The sequence below is a fragment of the Schistocerca americana genome, chromosome 2 (assembly GCF_021461395.2).
Source record: "Schistocerca americana isolate TAMUIC-IGC-003095 chromosome 2, iqSchAmer2.1, whole genome shotgun sequence".
Lineage (NCBI taxonomy): Eukaryota > Metazoa > Arthropoda > Insecta > Orthoptera > Acrididae > Schistocerca > Schistocerca americana.
Window position 1 is genome coordinate 769,260,908 of NC_060120.1, and position 17,664 is coordinate 769,278,571.

The 17,664-nt window shown below is 43.3% G+C and overlaps 1 protein-coding gene and 1 non-coding gene across 2 annotated transcripts in view; both read right to left on the bottom strand.

Moving 5' to 3' along the window:
- LOC124595221 (large neutral amino acids transporter small subunit 1) overlaps window positions 1–17,664 on the bottom strand; it is a 360,642-nt gene that overhangs the window by 245,815 nt on the left and 97,163 nt on the right. Inside the window, exon 2 of the mRNA XM_047133865.1 lies at window positions 621–746. Coding sequence (XP_046989821.1) covers window positions 621–746 — 126 coding nt within the window. The remainder of the gene's footprint in view (window positions 1–620; window positions 747–17,664) is intronic.
- Trnas-cga lies at window positions 9,538–9,612 on the bottom strand. Its single transcript has one exon. It is a non-coding gene; the product is annotated as a tRNA-Ser (tRNA).

Genomic DNA, 17,664 nt, shown 5'->3' on the forward strand with positions numbered 1-17,664 from the left:
TACACTGTACTAGTGCCGACATTGTGCATGCTCTGTTGCCTGTGTCTATGTGCCTGTGGTTCTGTCAGTGTGATCATGTGATGTATCTGACCCCAGGAATGTGTCAATAAAGTTTCCCCTTCCTGGGACAATGAATTCACGGTGTTCTTATTTCAATTTCCAGGAGTGTAGAAACTGTGTGTTTGTCTTGAAGCAGTGTAGCCCGCGGCGTGAAAATTACCCATACAATATTCATCCAGTATTTTAGAATGAGGGCACTTAGCGACTTCCGATTAACTTTACACATAATTTCAAACCTTAATGAAACTTTCTCTCGCTCCCCCCCCCCCCTCCCCCACTCACGCACAAAGCGACGAAAGAAAAAACCTTTATCGGTTACTACATTTTCAAAGTTTATGGAGTATGACGTTTTGATTTACTACTTCTTTACTACTAACACTATTAGCAACACATTTTGCAGACAGTATCGAAACATAGCACTGAATGTACCTGCAAAACTATATCACTGGCACACAGTTCGTGAAATCCGTTTTATACATGGGAGTGGGACTCATTAAAGGATCTGAGGTATGGGTTTACTGGTAGCGCACTTGGGCAGCGGGCATGAGACAGACACTCACCTGAGCCGATGTGGACGATGCCCGCGACGATGATGGCGGCCAGCGCCGCCAGCTTGGCCACGGTGAAGATGTCCTGGATGCGCATCGCCCAGCGCACGCTCATGCAGTTCACCGCCGTCAGCAGACCTGCCCGAACACCAAACACGTTTCTTTCAGTCGTTTATTCACCCAGGTTCCACGGGAACAATTCGATCTAAGGTAATCTATTAAAAGGGGCGTTTGAGAAGTCCGTACAAATTCCGAGAGATGGCACCCCTGGCGCATATCGAGGTCATGTTTAGTTAGTAGCATCTTTGGAAAGAACGCACACCGAATTTCAGCCAAAATGATCTATTTCTATGTGTTTGGCATTCGTGTCAACCAAGGAAGTCGAGTGACTGTCAAAAAATGGACGAAGAAGAATTTCGTGTGGTGGTTAAGAATTACTTTATGAAAGGTAAAACGCCTCAGGAGACTAAAGAGAAGCTTGATAAACATCAAGGCGACTCTGCACCTTCGATTAGAACAGTTTATAAGTGGTTTCAAAATTTTCGGAGTGGTCATATGGGCACAAGTGATGCTGAACGTTCTGGACGCCCTGTGGAGGTTACGACTCCAGAAATCATTGATAAAATCCATGATATGGTGATGGATGACAGAAGAGTTAAGGTGCGTGAGATTGCTAGTACTGTGGGCATCTCGAATGAACGGGTACATAAAACTTCCTGGCAGATTAATGCTCTGTGCCCGACCGAGACTCGAACTCGGGACCTTTGCCTTTCGCGGGCAAGTGGTCTACCATCTGAGCTACCGAAGCACGATTCACGCCCGGTCCTCACAGCTTTACTTCTGCCAGTATCTCGTCTCCTACCCTCCAAACTTTACAGAAGCTCTCCTGCGAACCTTGCAGAACTAGCGCTCCTGAAAGAAAGGATACTGCGGAGACATGGCTTAGACACAGCCTGGGGGATGTTTCCAGAATGAGATTTTCACTCTGCAGCGGAGTGTGTGCTGATATGAAACTTCCTGGCAGATTAAAACTGTGTTTATGATGACTGTCTTTTGGGATTCGCAAGGGATAATCCTGATCGACTATCTGGAAAAGGGTAAAACTATTACAGGTGCATATAAGTCATCGTTATTGGACCGTTTGAAAACCGAGCTGCAAGAAAAACACCGGCAGTTAGACCGCAAGAAAGTCCTTTTCTATCATGCCAATGCACCGGCACACAGTTTTAATCTGCCAGGAAGTTTCATATCAGCGCACACTCCGCTGCAGTGTGAAAATCTCATTCTGGATACATAATATTTAGCATAAACTTTTGGACATGAGAAAGCTATCCGCAAGATGGGTTCCGCGACTGCTCACGCTTGACCAAAAACGGAATCGTGTGAAGTGTTGCAAGGATGGTTTGCAGCTGTTCAGGAAGAATCTGCAGGATTCTAAGCGTCGTTTCGTCACTGTGGATGAAACATGGATACATTACTATATTCCTGAGACCAATCAACAATCTAAACGATGCGATACCAAGGGAGAATCTGCACCAAAAAAGGCGAAGACGATTCCTTCGGCCGGAAAGTTTATGACGACTGTCTTTTGGTATTCGCAAGGGATAATCCTGATCGACAATCTGGAAAAAGGTAAAACTATTACAGGTGCATATAAGTCATCGTTATTCGACAGTTTGAAAACCGAGCTGCAAGAAAAACACCGGCAGTTAGACCGCAAGAAAGTCCTTTTCCATCATGACAATGCACCAGCACACACCTCAGCAGTTTTGGTCGCAAAATTCATGAAAATTGGATTCCAACTAGAAAACATCACCCCTGTTCTCCAGACTTGGCTCCCACGGACTACTATTTGTTCCTCAATTTGAAGAAATGGCTGGCGGGACAAAGATTTTACTCAAATGAGGCGGTGATTGCAGCAACTAATAGCTATTTTGCAGACTTGGACAGTTCCTATTATTCGGAAGGGATCAACAAATTAGAACAGCGTTGGACGAGGTGTATAAGTCTAAAAGGAGACTACGTCGAAAAATAAAAAAGAGGTTTACCCCAAACACGTAAGTAGGTTTTACTTTTGCACAGACTTTTCCAACCCCCCTCGTAGGAAACGCGTCACTATATTAACAATCGCGGATACTATAGAAAAACAAAAAATATGAACATGAAATTTACTATCAGTTGAATCACTCAAGTTGAAAGTGGGTGACAAAGGGTACTTTTTATTGTGTCACATTTTGGGATTTCTTAACGCAAGAATGGCGCCTCTGATTGAGCTGTTATTGACCAACATTATGTTCACTATGTCAATGGGACAACAAGTTAGGAAGCCAAGAAATATTCGTAGTTTCTGCTGTGAAATGCGGTTCTCGATGTTGACTGAAGAGATTAATGAGACGAACTTATTTCAAAAGGTCGTTAAAAAGTACCTGTCAAGCAGTACATTCTATACAGTGAGGATTACTTAGACAACGCAAAGTATGAGTTTGGTAAAATTGTACCAAAAGTAAATAATAATAATAAATAGTAAACTAAATAGTATATTAAGTCCCCTCCCCCTCCCCTGCAATTTCTATCTTCACGTCCGGACTAATCTCAGGAACTGCTGTAGGGAGTTTGCTACGGTTTTCACAATAGCTGGGAGTCACGAATGATAGCGGTCGAGTGTAAGCTCGTTCTGCGCGTTTACGTCACACATTCTCAAACAACCAATGAGAGTTCAGTAGTATTCTCAACGTTCTGGTCTGAACATAATGGCCACTGCAAGCAACTGTTGCGAGTTGTCACGGCTGATGGTGGTGGTAAGCGACAAATTCAGAATAAGCAAGCGAGAGACATACTTTGTAGTACGCACACTTTCTTCAAGAAAGACGTGTATGCTCTTACCACGACCGTCGCTTGTAACCGGCAACAATGCAATCCCCGTCCGTCTTGAGCTGCGCGATCCGCCATCGTTCGTGGCTTGGTTTCTAGTAGACACACTGATACCCGAGGAAGGTTTCTGTACTTCACTACATTTAACAAAGAAGTCGACCTACTGTAGATACTTAGTGCTACCCGTGTGGAGCCAGTGTCGGGGGGGGGGGGGGGGGGGGGCGGCGGTCGCAAATTGCCCAGATGCGATTAACACCCACGCTCAGTGGGTTGCGTACAAACTCAGTTATGTATATGGATAGTTCATCCATCCCGTGTATCGACAATATCGACGATTTTGTCAGTTATCGACATTGATACTGGCACGAAATCGGTCCTGCGAAAGTTTGAAGTCGGATAACAAATGATGAAATATTTGTTTTCCTGCAATATAATTACAAATTAACAATATTCGTAATTTTTTCCTTTACTTGTACTGTGAAACCTTGCTTCTTCTCAAATTTCAAAACCATAGGTCAAGGCGAAGTACCCTACAGGTTTTAAAAGGTCAGCTTGCGAGCATCAGTGCGACATCAATTGTTGTATCTTTTGATTGCAATGACCTAGACTCGTACATTTATTACATCACCAAGGGGCTACACGAGGGTCACTCCAAAAGAAATGCGCACTATTTTTTTTAATCCATCTTTTATTCTACATGGTTAAAAGTTTTACGTGTGTAGATACATCCTTTAGGAACAATATTTTCATTTCTCCACATAATTTCCATCCCTCTCAACTGCCTTACGCCATCTTGGAACCAGCCCCTGTATACCCGCACCGTAAAATTCAGGACCAACCTCTTGGAGCCACTATTTGGCAGCGTGCACAAGGAAGTCATCATCTTCAAACCTTGTTCAACGAAGAGAGTCTTTCAGTTTCCCAAAGAGATGATAGTCACATGGAGCCAGATCAGGACTGTAAGGCGGGCCTTTAAGTGTTGTCCATCCGAGTTTTGTGATCGCTTCCATGGTTTTTTGACCGACATGTGGCCGTGCACTGTCGTGCAACAGCAAAACATCCTGCATTTGCCGATGTTGTCGAACACGACTCAGTCGAGCTTGAAGTTTCTTCAGTGTTGTCACATATGCATCAGAACTTATGGTGGTTCCACTTGGCATGATGTCTACAAGGCAATGTCCTTCGGAATCGAAAAACACCGTAGCCATAACTTTTCCAGCAGAAGGTGTGGTTTTGAATTTTTTTCTTGAGTGAATTTGTGTCATGACATTCCACTGATTGCCTCTTCGTGCTGTTCCAAAAGTTCGGTGCATACCGTTTTTATTGTTTCTTTGTGAGTCACTGTCAACATCCTGGGAGCCCACCTGGCACGAACCTTTTTTAACGCCAACACTTTCAGTATTCTGCAAACACTTCCTTCCCCTATCCCAACGTAGCGTGACAATTCGTTCACTGTGATGCGTCTGTCAGCAGTCACCAATTCATTAACTCTCTGCACATTGTCTGGAGTGTGTGCAGTACGAGGCCTGCCGCTGCGAGGACAATCCTCAATATTGCCGTGACCGCTATCATCACGTAACCTGCTTGCCCACCGACTAACTGTACTGCGATAGACAGCAGCATCTCCATACATCTTTTTCAACCTCTTGTGATTGTTTCCCACTGTCTCGATTTCGCAGCACATGAATTCTATGACAGCACGTTGCTTTTGACGAACGTCAAGTGTAGCAGCCATCTTGAAGACATGCTATGACGTCGCCACTCACGGGAACAGGTTGAACTAATTTTGAGAACAAGCGGTTGGGATGAATCCACGCACTGTAAAACTTTCACACATGCAGAATGAAAACTGTATTTTTACAAAAATAGTGTGCATTTCTTTTGGAGTGACCCTCGTATAGTCCGCTGCATAAATTTCTACTCGATACCTCTACACACTCAGGCAGACAGACAACAAAGTAATTCTATTAGGGTTCTGTTTTTACCGATATCCATTAAGGTAGGGAACGTACGGAACCCTAAACATGTACCTGTCATTTCACACTCATTATGGAGGGATGCTGGCTCAATTCCTCTCGCAAACGAATGGGAAGTGTGAGTGTACAAAATTTAAACCAAACGTCGAAACTAATGTCCTCAGGTCAGCTGATAGTGTGTGTAGTGTTAACATTACGAAATAATGTTTGTACTGTATGTACTGGTCGGGTTTGAGAAATGAACATTGCAGCATAGCTTTTAACTCATTAAATAACTCATTTATAAATAGGTACTGTACATTAGGCATAAATCAAATGAGATTTTGCTGTTTTAAATAGAGTGGCCTTGCATCCGGGAAGATGCACGTTCCAATCTCCTTACAGACAACCCGATTTTGGTTTTCGTAGTCTCCCGAAGGACGCTCGGGTGAGGTCCGCGGATCGCTCGGTGTGTTTGTCGGTCGTTGCACCTGAGTCTGCCGGTTGTCCCTATGCGTAGTTCTCGGACACCAATACTTTACGCGTGTCGCCTACAATGTGCGACTGAGTGTATTGGTCTTTTTAGTTTTTTTGTAACGTTTAATCGCTTCAAATATTGGTGTTAGACATCATTATTGCAAATGCGCCGAGTTCGGGGCTTTCCATACCCGGTTATCGGACAGAAACATAGTGCGCATGTCTTCTATACTGTGCGACTGAGTGTTCGGGTGTTTTGAGTTTTCTGTTGAGTTCCTATTCGGTATGGTATATACGACGGATCAAAGAGCGTTTCTTGTGCTGAACTATGCAAAAACGGAATCATATGTGGAATGTCAGCTTGAAATGATACAAAAATTTGCCGTTGTGCATGTTCCCAAAGTTTCGGCGATACGCAGATTACTGAAGAGATTTTGAGAGACTAGATCTGTGTTACACAAAGGAAGGCCTAGAGAACCTAGTGGTTTAACCGAACATAAATTGGACCTGACAGAGGAGGCCTTGGAAAGTAGTCCGAGAAAATCTCTGTGACATTCGGAAAAACTGGTGTGTCAAGGGCATCTGCATACAAAACAACGGTAGCGTATCAATTGAGGAACTCAGATACTGTGGCTCAAGCAAGGCTCCGTTTGTCAGGGTACGTATATTCTCAGAACAATCGACGTTGGAGCTCCGAAAATCCTCATGAATTACATCAACAATCTCTGCATTAAGGGGAAACAGGAATATGGTGTGCAATTAGTGCAACAAAACAGTACGTTCTGACAGGTGTGTGAACAATGTGAGTTAATGAGCATTGTGCTCTCATTTAAATATATGGCCGAAAGAGTCAGCCTAGAGGAATTGTGAAACTAACCCTGTCGTCGAGGACCGTGTGCCACAAAGGGCGCAGATTCACCACGAGGTGGGGAAACTCACAGGCGTCTATTGTCTATTGAGGCCTAAGCGCTGTAGTGTGCGGGTGAGACAGACGAGAACCTGTGTCATAGGGAAACCCAGTAGAATCCGTTTGTGGCCGAGGAGACGTAGCAGTGTTAAATATGGCGGACCTAAGATCGGCTGTAAAGGGAAACATTTATGGAAACTATTTAATACTGTAGTAATGCAGGGAATGAAGCCACAGTAATTTTAATCTGCCATCCTTCATAAATTTTCATGGTGATCCCAATAAAACGTGAATATTGATCATATCTATAATAGTTTAGGACTTACTGTCAAAGTGAAATGAACAAGTTTTGTAACAAAGACCTGAATGCTAAAATCTGAACGCTTCGGTCGATCTTAACGATCGACATTTCATATAGAAGCGCATCATTAAAAGGACAAATGTTGTAAATATCAACTCTGTAACTTTATTTGTTTAAAAGATATAGTAAATTTAAATTATCATTATTTTCAGTTAAGCATCACATCATCATTTCCTCCACACAAGCCAGCCGCTGTGACCGAGCGGTTCTAGGCACTTCAGTATGGAACCGCGCAGCTGCTACGGTCGCAGGTTCGAATCCTGCCTCGGGCATGGATGTGTGTGATGCCCTTAGGTTAGTTAGGTTTGAATAGTTCTAAGTCTAGGGGACCGATGACCTCAGATGTTAAGACCCATAATGCCTATAGCCATTTGAATCATTTGAACCTCCACACAAAACACATTGAACAATGGCGGCAAAACACCTTATTGAATCATTAGGTAATAGAATATTTGTTGTAAAGTTTAGTGCATAATAGTTACTTTTATCCTTTATTTATTTATCAGAAAGCATATTGGGGCAAGGCTACTGGTCGTGACATTCAAAGTTAAGAAGGAAATTGTAATGGTTTTATATAAGAGTATTTAACGTTTATTATGTAATGGACATTATCGTTACTTTATTTAGGATGTGTAAGTGGTCAAGCTTTGATTATTTAAATATGTTAAAATATAAAATAATGCAGAATAGGCTGTAGCCAATCAGATGGACGGCTTCAGAAAAGGGAACTGCCCAAGTCAGTTGAGCTATATTCTGCGCGCGCTTTTCGCGTAGATAACTTGTGTTTCGCGATGAGATTGTGAATGATCGAACTGTGTCAAATGGATATATGCTCGAGTGTAACAGTAACTCTAAATACGACCACTTTCGCTATTAGTTTGCTTTCTGAATAAACATTATTCCATCCAAATGGCAACTGTGTGGCCTGCATCATTTATGGGTCGATAATTTAGTTCCCGATATTATTATTACTGTTATTATATGTTAAGTTAACTTTGTAGTTCGCAAACTTGCCATCAGCCAGACAATTTAACCAAAGGGTCACAAGTGTCTAATTTAGGGCGTGTAATGCGACACGTACTGTTCAACCCCTAGACGAGTTTGAGCCACGACATTCCGACGAAGAGAAACCGCATGTGAGCCCGAACAACTTTGGGATGTTAGCTCGCAACAGTATGCTGCAATACAAAGTGTTTTTAATGACAGGATGGTTGACTGGCCTCCTCGTTCTCCAGATCTAAATCCGAGTGATTCCTATCTTTGGGGAACGTTAAAAGACAAGGTGTATGCAACTAATCCCCACACGATCGAAGAGTTGGAAGACAGGGTTCGGCTCCTCTTTTCCCAGATTTCGGCAGCCGAAATTAGTCGAGTGTTAGGTAATAAGTTCAGGAGGTGTTAGGCTGCTCTTACCACAGAGGGGCATCATTTTGGACACTTACCGTAAATAAAGGTAAGCTTAAATTAATCAGATGGCAACGTTCTTTATGCTTAACTCACGGAACGCTTGTGCTCAACTGACTACCGGCGTATCAGAGTCCGAGAGTCGGGCGCGGCGGCGGCGGGCGGATGCGTTGGCGGCAGCCGGTGAGCGTGCCGCGCGAACAGCGGACCCCTCCCGGGCGTCTTTCGTGAGACGGCGCGATTCCTACTGTAAGGACATGGCTAGCTACCTGTCTCATGCTCGTCAAACTAGGCCTGTACGTCCGTAACGCCAGTATACATGATTTTTTTTCTTAAGCTGTAATACCGTGATAGTCCGCAGCTCGTGGTCTCGCGGTAGCGTTCTCGCTTCCCGAGCACGGGGTCCCGAGTTCGATTGCCGCCGGGTCATGGATTTTCACCTGCCTCGAGATGACTGGGTGTTGTTGTGTCGTCTTCATCATCATTGATCCCCATTATGGTCGGAGGAAGGCAATGGCAAACCACCTCCATTAGGACCTTGCCTAGTACGACGGTGCGGGTCTCCCACATCGTTCGCCTACGTTCTTTCAAGGAGTATGGAACTTCATCATCATCATACCATGATATGTCAAATATGCAGGTAAACGTTATCCACGTCTGAATATAATCGTCATCATCGCCGGCCGGTGTGGTCGTGCGGTTCTAGGCGCTTCAGTTTGCAACCGCTACGGTTGCAGGTTCGAATCTTGCCTCGGGCATGGATGTGTGTGATGTCCTTAGGTTAGTTAGGTTTAAGTAGTTCTAAGTTCTAGGGGACTGATGACCACAGATGTTAAATCCCATAGTGCTCAGAGCCATTTGAACCATTTCATCATCATCACTACTAGTCCTACTACTACTACAACAACTACTAACACTATGACTGTTTGAGACTTCCTGGCAGATTAAAACTGCCTGCTGGACCGAGGCTCGAACTCGGGACCTTTGCCTTTCGCGGGCAAGTGCTCTACCAACTGAGCTACCCAAGCACGACTCGCGCCCCGTCCTCACGGCTTCTGTAAGGTTTGAAAGGAGGAGGCGAGGTACTGGCGGAAGTAAAGCTGTGAGGACGGGGCGTGAGTCGTGCTTGGGTAGCTCAGTTGGTAGAACACTTGCCCGTAATGGTAAAGGTCCCGAGTTCGAGTCTCAGTCCGGCACACAGTTTTAATCTGCCAGGAAGTTTCATATCAGTGCACACTCCACTGCAGAGTGAAAATCTCATTCTGGAAACTATTACTGTTTATTAACAGGTACTCGCGGAATTTCTGGTCTTTCTTAGAGCTATTACAAGATCTTTGAACATTTCTGTTACTGTTACTCTTTCACCAATCAAACAAACGTAAGACCCGGAGAGAATTTTCACTGTGGAGCAGAGTCTACGCTGATTTCAAACTTCCTGGTTGTTTAAAACAGTGTGTTGGACAGTGACTCGTGCCTTGTACCTTTGCTTTTTTCGGGTAAGTGCTCTACCACGGCAGGAGGTAATGGCGGAAGTAGAGTTGTGGCGACGAGTCACGTGTTGTCAACAGTCTGGCTTGAAGCCTCATCGCGTGCAGAGTGGCCCACTGTGCTCTGCACTGCAGGAAGAAACCCAAAGTCGTCAGTGTTTGGCTAAAGCACTGCTGTCTATTGTCTATTGTGGCCTAAGCGCTGTAGTGTGCGAGTGACACAGACGAGAACCTGTGTGATAGGGAAATCCAGTAGAATCCGTTTGTAGCCCAGGAGACGTACCAGTGTTAAATATGGCGGACCTAAGATCGGCTGTAAAGGGAAACATTTATATTTGTTGAAATGGTTCAAATGGCTCTGAGCACTATGTGACTTAACTTCTGAGGTCATCAGTCCCCTAGAACTTAGAACTACTTAAACCTAACTAACCTAAGGACATCACACACATCCATGCCCGAGGCAGGATTCGAACCTGCGACCGTAGCGGTCGCGCGGTTCCAGACAGTAGCGCCTAGAACCGCTCGGCCACCCCGGCCGGCGCGTCTGTTTTCTCTCACCTTATTGTCCACTTCCTGCACCAAACTCTCATTAACGACCGAAGGACACCCACTCTGTTGTTCATCATGCGCATTTGTGCGGCAGTCTTTAAACGTTCTCACCCACTTTCTTACCATTCGATCACTCAATGTTTTCTCCGTAAACTGCACAGATCTCACGATGAATATCGATCGCTTTTAGGCCCTTAGAACTTAGAAATCTTATAAAAGCCCGTACTTCACAGTCGGCTGGACTCAAGATTATCGGAGGCATCTTAAACACTCAGTACACACCGTAAACAAGGAAGAATCAGACTGTAATGGCGTCAGTGCGTAGATTAAGGTACAGGCTTTCATGTAAAAATAAAATTATTGAGGTATCTTAGCACGACTTTTTTTTAATTTCAAAACGGTACTTACTTAAAAAACACGCCTCGTAGTTGAAAAGTTTAGAAATTTAAAGACGAAGATACTGGTGTGCACCTTTCGCATTTCGCTACTGTGAAACGTAAATATTTACGAATTTGCAGTCATGTAACTGAAGAGAGAGAAGGCACTATGAAATTTACGCATGCTAACGGAAGTACAAGTGAGCTTCAGATAAAATAATCTCGCCTAGGGTTGCGCACCGTAAGATATTCTGACTCCCCTTTGAAATCCTTTGTGATCATGCAAGTAAAGTTTCAAGAGAATCTGGACGAATAATGGGATACTGTATCCCCCTTGCCTATTCTCAGTGGAGTTAGGCAAGTTAGCCGGCCGGGGTGGCCGAGTGGTTCTAGGCGCTACTGTCTGGAACGGCGCGACTGCTACGGTCGCAGTTTAGAATCCTGCCTCGGGCATGGATGTGTGTGACGTCCTTAGGTTAGTTAGGTTTAAGTAGTTCTAAGTTCTAAGGGACTGATGACCTCAGATGTTAAGTCCCATAGCGCTCAGAGCCATTTGAACCATGTAGGCAAGTTAATTTATTATTCCGTCATTCATAAATGTATCTGGTTACAGTGCTCTATTTATCTACGGCGGACAGCCTAGGGCATGTGCGATCTGCAACTCCATTAATCATGTGCGTGCTGAGTGCTCGCGGCGCGGCGGTGCGTGGCCCAGGCAACGCCCAAGAGGCGGTCGAGTGCACCGCCTGCACTGTTAACATGCCGCTGACGCATGCGGCCGTGGCCGGCGGTGCCGTGCAACTCCCGCCACTCACGGCGAACAATATCCCGGAACGAAAAGCGAGCCTGTCTTACACACTGAAAGCAGAAATGTACGCTTACTTGACCTACAGAGAACACTGAAAACTGTACAATTTTAACGAAATCCATACCAGGTGTCATCAATAAAGTGGAAACCAGTAGTTGAACGAACCTCTGGCCTTAGGGTCCGGCACGGTAGCTCAGCGTATAGGGTCAGATGACCTTTGCAATAAAAATAAATAAATAAAAAACTGAGGGAATGGATCGACGATGAACCTGAACGGGTGTCATGGGACGTCCACCCCGAACAAATACAACAAACATAACGAACAACATAAGATTTAAAAAAATGTAGCGACTTTGACTAGTGTTCAAAATGTCCTGCGTCCCGGGTACGAACCTAGTTACTGTTTCATTTTTGAACAAAAAATATCAGCAACAGAACAATAAGCCACTCTCGTTCTGCCAACGACCTTGTCAAAGGGAGCGGTGGAACTAACAGAGTTTCAAGGCACTTTCTTGCCTTTCGGGTGAGAAGTGCCCTTAAAGACGGAAGAATCAGCAATAATCAGTTGTCTTGAGCATGCAGAAGGCAATGGAAACCACCGCATTAAAGACACATAAGGAGTTTCTATATGACATGGTATCTCTAATTGAAAAAGTCTTATGATGACCTCTCCAGTGGAAAAGATTCCGTATTAGCTTCCCATTCGGATCTCCGTGAGGGGTCTGTAATATTAGAGGTGAACATCAGAAAAAGATGGAATAACCAACGGATGGGTAACATTCTACGAGTCGGAGAATGGAATCTCAGAAGTTTGAACGTGCTAGGGAAGCAAGAAAATCTGAAAAAGAATTGGAAAGGTCAGTGAAGTGAAGTGGAAAGAAGAAAAGGATCACTGGTTAGATGAATAAAGGGTAATGTCAACAGCAGCAGAAACTGGAGTATATCGGGAATCGGATTCGTTATGAAAAGGCAAATAGGACAGAGAGGTAATTACTGCGAACAGTTCAGTGATAGTGTAGTTCTTACCAGAGTTAATACGAATCCAACATCGACAACAATAGTTAGGTATAAACGCCGACGTCTCAAGCAGAATGTGAAGAAGAAACAGTATGTGAGGATACTGAATGTGTAATTCAGTATGTAAAGTGAGATCAAAATCTAATAGTCACGGGAAATTGGAATACAGTTGCAGGGAAACGAAGTATACGGGTTTAGTAGTAGGAATAAGAGAGGAGAAAGACTAATTGATTTCTGCAATAAATGTCAGCTAATAATAGTGAATTCTCGTTTAAAGAATCATAAGAGGAGGAGGTATGCTTGCAAAAGGCACGGAGAGATGGGAAGATTCCAGTTGGATTACATCACGGTAATCATGTACTGGAATGTAAGGCACACTCAGGAGCAGATATAGACTCAGATCACAATTTAGTAAAGATGAAGAGTAGGCTGCAGTTTAAGAGGCTCGTCGGAAGAACCATTACGTAAAGAAGTGGGACACGGAAGTATCCAAGACATACACTTTAAGTTGTCTGAAGCCATAGCTATTGCGATCATGAACAGCTCAGAAGGCGGTTCAGTCGAAGGGCGGTGGACGTCTTTAAAATAAGCAATCACTGGTGTTGGACAGATAAAACATCGCTACAAGAAAAGTAACTGCGAAGAGACATTGCGGAACAGAAGAAATACTTCAGTTGATAGATGAGACAAGGAAGTATGTAAACATTCAGCGGAAGACATAAAAAAAGCAATATAAATAATCTTGGGATGAAATAAACAGTAAGTGCGGGGTAGCCACGGCGAAATGGCTGCAAGAAAAATGTGAAGAAATCGAAAATGAAATTATCGTCGGAACGGCTGACTCAGCATACAGAGAAGTCAAAACAAATTTTGGTGATATTAAAAGCAACATTAAGAACGGATAAGTGAAAAGAGTGCAAGGAAGGGCTCTATGAGGCGCAGGACTTGTCTTGTGTCTTGACAGATGAAGAAATTAGAATCGATATAGTACAGATAAGGGATCAAATATTAGAGTTGGAAGTCTTGAGATCAAATAAGGTAAAAGAGAAAGATAAAATTCGATCGGAATTTCTAAAACCATTGCAGGAAGTGCCAAACGGCTATCAAGTTGGTGTAAAGACCCTATGGGACTTGCAACACACCATCTGATTTGCGGGGGCAGGAAAGTGCAAGAACTATCGTACAATCAGCTTAACAGCACATGCATTCAAGTTGCTAACAAGAATAATCCTCGTATAAAGATGAATGGAAAAGAAAACTGAGAATCTAGCTTTATGGAGGATAAGGGCCGTTTTGACGTTGTGCTTAACTATGGAAGCAAGACTGAAGAAAAATCAAGACAGGATTTGTCGAACTAGAAAACGCTTTCTACAATGTAAGTTGGCGCAAGTTTTCGAAACTCTGAGAAAAATTGGAGCAAGCTACAGGAAATGTCGGGTGTACAATATGCACAAGAATCAGGAGGGAGCAGTAAGACTGGAGATCAAGAACGAAATGCTCGGAATACAGAGGACCTTGTGAGGCAAGGCTGCTAATTCCTATATCCTCAAAACCGGCAATTAGTCTGATTGCAAAAGTTGCTGAACCTGCTTGCTTTAGGAGACCCATAATACGAATTTTCCAATTAAGGCTCTCCTCCATATGTACACTCAAAAACTTAGTATGCCCTACCCTGTCTACTGATTAATGAAGAAACTATACTCAATGCAGTAGAAAATTTGATGTACTGTGTTTTTTCGAAGTCCAGAGCAAGCCCATTCGCACAAAACCAATCAATAACTTTCCAAAGACATTATTTGTATCGTTTTCTATTGGAGTTTCTTTTCCTGGATTAATAATGATGCTTGTATCATCAGCAAACAGTGTCAGTTTAGCTTCTTGTTTCAGATAAGAAGGGAGGTCATTCACATACATCAAACCGAGCGAGGTGGCGCAGTGGTTAGCACACTGGACTCGCATTCGGGAGGACGACGGTTCAATCCCGTCTCCGGCCATCCTGATTTAGGTTTTCCGTGATTTCCCTAAATCGATTCAGGCAAATGCCGGGATGGTTCCTTTGAAAGGGCACGGCCGATTTCCTTCCCAATCCTTCCCTAACCCGAGCTTGCGCTCCGTCTCTAATGACCTCGTTGTCGACGGGACGTTAAACACTAACCACCACCACCATCACATACATCAAGTAGAGAAGGGGACCCATGATCGAACCCTGTGGAACACCTAATGTAATTTCACCCCAGCTAGATGAAATGGGAAACTTCCTTGAATCATTTAAACCACTTGAAGAAACTTTTTGCTTACTGTTCTGTAGATATGACTTAAACCACTCATGAAGTATTTACATTTATATCACAGAATTGTAATTTTTGTAACGTAATTGTGCACAGAATTGTATGGCAGTGAATCATGAAATGTCGAAAGCCGGAACAAAAGAGAATCGAAGTGTTTAAGATGTAGTGCTGCAAAATAATGTTGAAAATTAGGTGGATTTATAAAATAAGGAATGAAGATGTTCTTCACACAATCGGCGAGGGAAGGAATATCTGGATAACACTGACAATAAGAATGGACAGGATGATAGAACATGTGAAGATATCGGGGAATAACTTCCATGCTACTACAGGGAGCTGTAGAATGTAAAAACTGCAGACGAAGGCAGAGACTGAAATAATCCAACAAATAAGTGAATGGCTCGTACAGCAGCTAAACTGAGGCGCACAAAACGAGAGACAAATCACGGTAAATCAAGTTGAAGGACAAAGATTAAACTCACGATATTTCAGAAGGAAAAAAGACATCGTCCATTAGTTCAACATCAGTCAGGACAATGAAGACAACCGAAGAAAACCCTCTCTGGGCTCAAGTAAAGGAACAAACGTTGTGGAAGCCCCAGTAGCCAACGGTCTCACTGCAAGATGGTAATCTGAAGAAAGAAGCGATGGTAAAACGTTAGGTACACTGGACTGAGTCACTGAAATGGAAGTCGGCAACCTACGACTAACTTCAAATGTTGATTAACACTGGAAATGATGACACCATTAATGTAATCAATATTGAGTCATTGAAGTAAACAGAGGAAATCAATGATATAGCTTTATTACAGGAGAAAATAATCCCGGTTCTTTAGCTAGCAGGGTTTAACCCTACAAAACTAAAAGGAGATGAAATGTTACATTGCTACAAAATGATCACAAAGTTTACTACTACACATCTTATTCAGAGGAAGTCATATTTATAGGTCACGCATTAGTTAATTGCGATTATCAGATCTCCAGTGGTATGCTGCATATCAAATTAATTACAAAATGTACTGTTTTATACTCTACAGCAATCGTAATTGTCATGAGAGTTTATTAATACAGGGTTAACGATGACATGACAGTGCTCACTGAAGGTTTTTAATGAAATTTCATTGAATAATATTTTTTCGAGACGATGCCTTAATGTTCCAGGGAATTAAATATAATGTACACAGCGTAATCACTTAACGGCTAAAATGGTGCAGATTCCCAGTTGCAGGTTGCCTATCTAACGTCTTCCAGGGGCAACAAAAATTTGATTTTTTAATATTTGATACACTTATTCCGATGTGATTTGTCATTAAGTGGTATAATCTTACGTTAAAAGTTTGACACGATAAGTCAAGCATTAAAGTTAGAAACTGTGCATAAGTCTTGAGGTAGTGTTAAGTCACGGCGTGCAAATTATACAAAATACGTTCATCTGTAATTTGAAAACGAGAGGACTTAGCAACTTCCAACAAACTTTACCTTGCCTAACCTCTTTCTCACTGGCAACTCCCAAACACTAATAAAAGGACCTGTTTATCGCTTACTAAATTTGCGTAGTTCATGCAGTAAAACTTCAGCATCGGGGATGACGCGTTAATTTATTTATTCTTTACCACTAAGTTTGTTGGAAAATGTGTTGCGAACAATTATATCACTGAATGTGCCTTGCAAAATTATATCACTGGGGGACACACAGTTTCGCAAATGTGACGCTGTACATAAGGAAGCTGGATTCTTTAAGAATAAGGGTGTGTGTGTGTGTGTGTGTGTGTGTGTGAACATGAAAACTATTTATAGTAGAACCCGCAAATGAAAATGAGAGCATTGGGGAACGGTCAGGACTTTATGGAGAATATATAAGGGCTTCCCAGCGAAATCTCTGCAGTGAAGTCGAAACAACCATGGCGACATGTGGACCTGCGCTCCATACAGTTCCCGTCTCTCCCCATACGATTTCCCTGTTTTTGCAACCCTGAAGAAAGACGTTCGAGGTCGTCGATTTACTTCGGACGAGGCGGTACACGCCCGCGTACAGTACTGGTTCTGTAGGCACCCGCAAACATTTTTCCATGAAAGCACTGACCGTTTTGTCAGAGAGGGGTATAACTGTATTAACAGTTATGGCAAACTGTTTTTGAAATAATAAACAGTTTACGGTTCCCCATCTGCCTCGTTTTTATTTGACAGCCCCCTGATACATATTGTTAAGGCTGTACCATCAGTTACGAGTTTCATAGCTTATATATTTGCATCTACATTCTGCAAGACAGACTACGATGTGGATGTGTGGCGGAGGGTACTTCCGGTGCCGCTATTCTTTTCCCCTTTCATGTTCCTTCACGAATGATGCGTGGGATGAATGGTTGCTGGTAAACCTCCGTGTTAGCTCTGACTTCTCTGATTCACTCTTTTCGACATTTCGCGGGACGTATGTAGGGCTCTTTACGGGAATTTCTATAGCGAACTTCGCTGTAATGTGCATCACCTGCCTTATAGCGCCTGTTAATGAAGTTTGTTGAGCATCTTCAACACACCACCACGCCGGCTAAACGATC